The sequence below is a fragment of the Rhinopithecus bieti genome, unplaced genomic scaffold (genome assembly GCF_001698545.2).
Source record: "Rhinopithecus bieti isolate Rb0 unplaced genomic scaffold, ASM169854v2 scaffold_15252, whole genome shotgun sequence".
NCBI lineage: Eukaryota > Metazoa > Chordata > Mammalia > Primates > Cercopithecidae > Rhinopithecus > Rhinopithecus bieti.
Window position 1 is genome coordinate 1,097,214 of NW_016808399.1, and position 5,646 is coordinate 1,102,859.

At 34.4% G+C, this 5,646-nt stretch overlaps 1 protein-coding gene across 1 annotated transcript in view; it reads right to left on the minus strand.

Annotated features, from left to right (window-relative positions):
- The window catches only part of ADGRV1 (adhesion G protein-coupled receptor V1), a 566,041-nt gene that overhangs the window by 447,247 nt on the left and 113,148 nt on the right, over positions 1 to 5,646 (minus strand). Inside the window, 4 exon segments of the mRNA XM_017886717.1 lie at positions 586 to 863; positions 3,928 to 4,032; positions 4,348 to 4,494; positions 4,591 to 4,748. Coding sequence (XP_017742206.1) covers positions 586 to 863; positions 3,928 to 4,032; positions 4,348 to 4,494; positions 4,591 to 4,748 — 688 coding nt within the window.

Sequence of the window (5,646 nt, forward strand, 5' to 3'; positions counted from 1 at the left end):
ATTTAGTCTAATAAAAATACAAATTAATAGGAAGTACTTCAAAAGCCTTTTTGCATTTATTGCATGACACAAATACATTATTAGTCATTAACCATGATATAATGTTAAAGAAAGTACAAGGACAATTTTTTTTTTTATTTTTTAGGAATGCTGCAATTTTACCTATGAAAGTTCTACTCAGTAGCAAAAAGTAAATTTTCCTTCCAAGAATATTCTGAAAGAGTATTATAAAAGTTCTGAACATTATTTATTAATACTATGAATTATTCATGGCACCTCAAGTAAATATATATAAAAAGTTACTTGTTTGCATCCTGGATTTAAAATATTCATGTATCTTTCAACTTTACCTATCTACTTCCAATTTTGTTTTAATATAACTTTAAGGTGGTAGTCAGAACACCACAAGATTAGGGGCATACTGCTTAAATATTTCTCAAAAATCCATTTACAGCTAACAATTAATACTTATCTATCAAGAAATATATGGATTAGTAAAAAATTATTACAAGAGTATTTTCATACAAAATATACCATATGAATGCGAGATGAGTTCAATAATAACTATATATACATTACAAATACTTTATCTTCTCACCTAGAAAGACATTTTTGGCAAATATTAAGTAAATATCACTGGCTGAAGACAAAGCCTCAACTTGTGTTGTCCCACTGACAGGCACCTCTTGAAAGGTAATAAACCCAGTGCCAGACCATCTGAATAAAACGGAGTTTAGCCTGGCATTAGCCTGGGAAATGGCTAAGAACACAGAGCCTCCCTTGTTGAACAAGGCCACGGTCAGCACACCTCGGACAGGGAGTTTTTGATGCAACACGAAGCTTCCTCCATTCCACCTGAAGACCTGAAGGAAATGTTGAAATACAAAACCCTTTATGACTAGGCATTTAGCACTTGCAAGAATGTAATCAATATCATATGTATACTCTCTTGGATCCTTTTATTTGGTTAAAAAGATACCTTCATAAAAAAAGAAAGCACTAAAACTGATGCTCCCTCGCTGCTCTCTCCCTTATCTAATCTGTGTGAGTGTGCACATCTATGTCTATGCACATGAGTACACACGACACACACACACACACACATAAAGTGAATGAAAGAGAAGTTACTTGAAAAGAAATCAGTATCAAATGTACATCAGGGTAAGGGTTGGTAACAACAGGGAAAGGGAAAGCTAAAACCAGGAAATAAACTAAATATGAAAAATTTAGAAATGAATAAGAAACATTCTAATGCTGCAATATTATTATCAATTGCTTGAGCAACAGAATACAGAGAAACATGTCCCCATGGTGGCAGTCAATGCACACAAGGTTTCAGGGTAAGTGTTCATAAATGCAAAATTAAAATTCAGACCCTACCTGAAAGCAAGCTGGTCAATGTCACAGAAAATTATACTTATTCAGTCAACAATTAGGAACTTTTAAGCCACAGACATTATGCTAGGAACTATGGATACAGCGGCCTTTCCCTTTATGGATCTTATTAACTATTAGGAAAAGGTAAACAAGAAACATATCAATAATTAAATAAATGACTGAGTATAAAATGGGTCAAGTACTGAAGATGACAATTAGGATGGTCTGATAGAGAATTATGAAGGTATTAGGGAAATCAAGTTAGAAGGAACGACATGACAAAGTTCTTAAGACAGAAAAAGTTTGTCATTATCTGAATAAAGACAGGAAGGAATTTGATAGTGCTGGGAGATTTATGAGAGTTAAGGCTGGAGAGGTACGATCATGGAGAACCTCCCATTAGGGTGGCCATAAAATTTATCATCTAAACAGGGATCCTTTAAAGAGTGAAAGGGGCAATAACAATACCAGAACAACAGGCATAATCCAGTACTTTCCAAGGCAACTCCGGAAATGTAGCTATCCTATGTTAAGCCCATATTAAATAATTTCAAATTTATTCTAAGTATAATTGCAAATCATTGAGTGGCTTTAAAATCAGAAATAACATTAGTCAATTAATATTTTCAAAAAATGCCTCCAGTTACTCAATGGAGAATGGATCTGAGGAGGTCAAGGAAGTTCAGAGAACAGCTAGGAGGATACTATAATGGTGTGGAAGAGAAATAATGGGGACCTGAAGTAGGGAGGAGTAGAGATAAAATGTCTTCACTTATTGACACATATAATCAAAAATACTTAATGATAAACTCGATGTGAAAGAATAAGAAGGAGTAAGTTCAAGACCAACCCGAGAAACATGGTGAAACCCCATCTCTACAAAATACAAAAAATCAGTCAGGTGTGGTGACACACACCTGTTGACCCAGTCACCTGGGAGGCTAAGGTAGGAGGATCACCAGAGCCCAGGAGGTCAAGGCTGTAGTGATCTGTCACGTCACTGCACTAGAGCCTGGGCCACAGAGCCAGACCCCACCCCACTGTCCGCAAAAAAAAAAAAAAAAAAAAAAAAGGGAGTAATCAAGGAAGAAATATCCCAGGATTCTGTCCTCAGCAACTGAGTTTGTGGGGTTGCTACTTCCTGAGATGAAAGCTAGCACTGAAGTAACGAGTTTCATAGTGAAAATCAAAGGTCAGTTTGGGATATGTTAAATATTATGTACCAAAAATATATTTAAGTGAACATGTCAATAGGTAGTTAGGTATGTAGGCCTGAAATACAGGGAAAAGGCTACAGATATAATTTAAAAGAACTAGCCTATTGCTGATATTTAAAACCATAGGATTGATAAAAGTATCCAAGTGAGTGAAGAGAAAGAAAAAAGAAATCTGAACTATAAGTGAATCTTTCTGGAAAACTCCAAGACATCTAAGTTTACAAAAGGGAAGAGGAACTGGGAATAGGGAATGAGAAGGATCACACACACACACACACACACACACACACACACACACACATATACCCACATACATACACACAGAGAGAGAGAGAAAGGGAAAAGGAAAATCTGTGTAGTGTCTTAGAAAGCAAGATAAGATTTATATTTGAGGATGAGGTGACTGTCACATGCTGGTGGAATGTATAATGATTACGCAGAAAAACACCCACTGGAATTGGCAACCCAGTTGTCATTGGTGAGCATGGGGAAGTAAAGACAAAACAAATAGATAATTCTTTCAGGATGTCTTACTATAGAGGGAAGAAAGGAAATGAAACAAAAATTAGAAGGGAATGAGATCGGGGAGGAATTTCTTTTTAAGCTGGGTGAAGCTAGAACATTTACGCTGACTGTAGTAACCAAATAGAGAGAGATAGACTCCAGAGATGGGGGGAATAGCTAACCTTATGAGGGCAAGATGGGCACCTATGTGAGAGGGCTGGCTTTTTAGAAGGGACACTTTCTCTGTCGTAGCAGGAATGAGGAATAAGATTGGGTTTCAAGTGGGTTTTTGAATTTGGTGTTGGGAAAATGAGTAATACCCCTTTTGGTAGCTTTCATTTCAACAAGGGAATTAGCTGAAAATGGAAATGTGAAGCATGTATGGAAGTTTAAGAAGTCACAAAAGTTATCAAATAAGCATTACTAGGATTACAAGATCTAGTTTACTAAAGAAATGTGGGATTTCTGAGGTGACACTGAATACCTGTGTGGCAATGCTAATCATGAACTTTTAGTGGTACTCTCTATCTGGCTGTGTGATTTTTCTCCACAATGTTTTGCAATTCAGTTAAATTCTAATTAAATGTTCACATTTATTATTACATTATCCTTGGCTCTTGAAGACAATAATATTTTATGACTCTGGTGTTTAAAAATTAACTTTTAACTAACCAGTCTTTACATTCTACTTTACTACAATCAAATTATGGTTTTTCTTTTATACTAAACTGGCAGACCATACCTTTGGTAAATTTCAATTATAATGTTAAAAAGCAAAGCAAAACAAACAAACAAACAAAAAAACCACTTCATTTTAAAAGAATCAAACCTGAGTTAATTCGGAATCATCTCTTTGACTTGCAATGATTAAATAATCTTGGCTGTCTGAGGTAAAATATCTTACTTGAGAACTTTCCAGAATAATTGTTTGTACCTGCAAGGACAGAGTGGGAATGAAAACTTAAAGGAGACTTGAACTAAGAAAGCCACCAAACACACTAATAGCATGAATTACTATATGAAGTGCAAGACTTAAAAAATTTTAATCCCAAGTTAGGCATACCTAAGTGTCATTTTAAAAGACAAAATATTCCCGGATTAAGATACTTTGCTAAAATGTGTATCAACTCACAAAAGTCTTTTTTCACATTAACATAGAACATACATTATCTTACAATCTGAACAATCTTACAAATCTTAATTACTTTTAAAGAAAGCAATCTATTTAAAAATGAAACTTTTTTTTTACCAGGAATAATTTAAATCCAGATGTGAATGTATACACACTGTTAAGAGAAGGCTTTTCTTCATTTCTTTCTTCATGAGTAATCACAAAGTAGGGAGAAAAACCGATATTAAAGGCCTCACAAGTTTTAGGATTTTCTATATTTAAATCCTAGAAAATGAGAAATAAGAATACAGTAATTCATGATACATCTAAAATTTATCTGCACATTTTATTTTTGTATTATAAAAAAATACTGATGTTTACCTCAACTGGAATAAAAATCCCCTGCCATCGGTAAAGAGTAACAGATGATTTTCTTAACATTATACCATATATGAAATTTTCCAAAGTAAAGAAACACCAGCCAGAAGCTGATTCAGCCAAAAAACTTTGAAATACGGAAAACACAACATCCATTCCCCCTGAAAAACACAAATCATAATTTACTATTTTATTACTCCTTCAAAAACTTATCTATTCTAATTTATTGTTTGAACAATGAGACTACTGCATTTGTGACTACAAATGAAGATCCCTTCATGACGCATGTGTGTATGAGTGTGAAAAGACAAGACACAAGCGAGAAAACTTTACAATAACAACAAATAATTAATGTGTACTACAAATAAGAATTTTTTAAAATCTAATTTAAAACCAAGAAATTTTTTTAATGTTCTGCTTTATACCTACACACACTTTTCCAAGGCGTATTTAGAAATAAATACTAAATGTGGCTGGGCATGGTGGCGCACGCATGTAATCCCAGAATTTTGGGAGGCCAAGGTAGATGGATCACTTGAGGTCAGGAGTTTGAGGCCAGCCTGGTCAACATGGTGAAACCAGTCTCTACTAAAAATACAAAAATCAGCTGGGTGTGGTGGTGTATGTCTGTAATGCCAGCTACTCGGATGGCTGAGGCACGCGAATTGCTTGAACCCGGGAGGCGGAGGTGGTAGTGAGCCGAGATAGTGCCACTGCACTCCAGCCAGGGACAGACCCTGACTCAAAAACTAACTAAATAAATACTAAATGTATATTTTAAAGGGAAATATGCAGAACATGATTTTTATCAACTTAGGTAAAGTTGATAAAAATATAACTGAGAAATTTTACAATAATAAATACCCTTTATAGAAGCATGATAAATATTTGGTTTAAAAAATTTATAAAATTATGCCCATCTAAGTTTTCACTTTACATTTTATCTATTTTAAGAATGTCAAGCAGACTCACATATTTCAAATGGCTGTCAAGGTTTTATCAAACTGCTACAACTGGTATATGTTTTAAAATTCTGTACTACAAAAAAAAAAAAAAAAA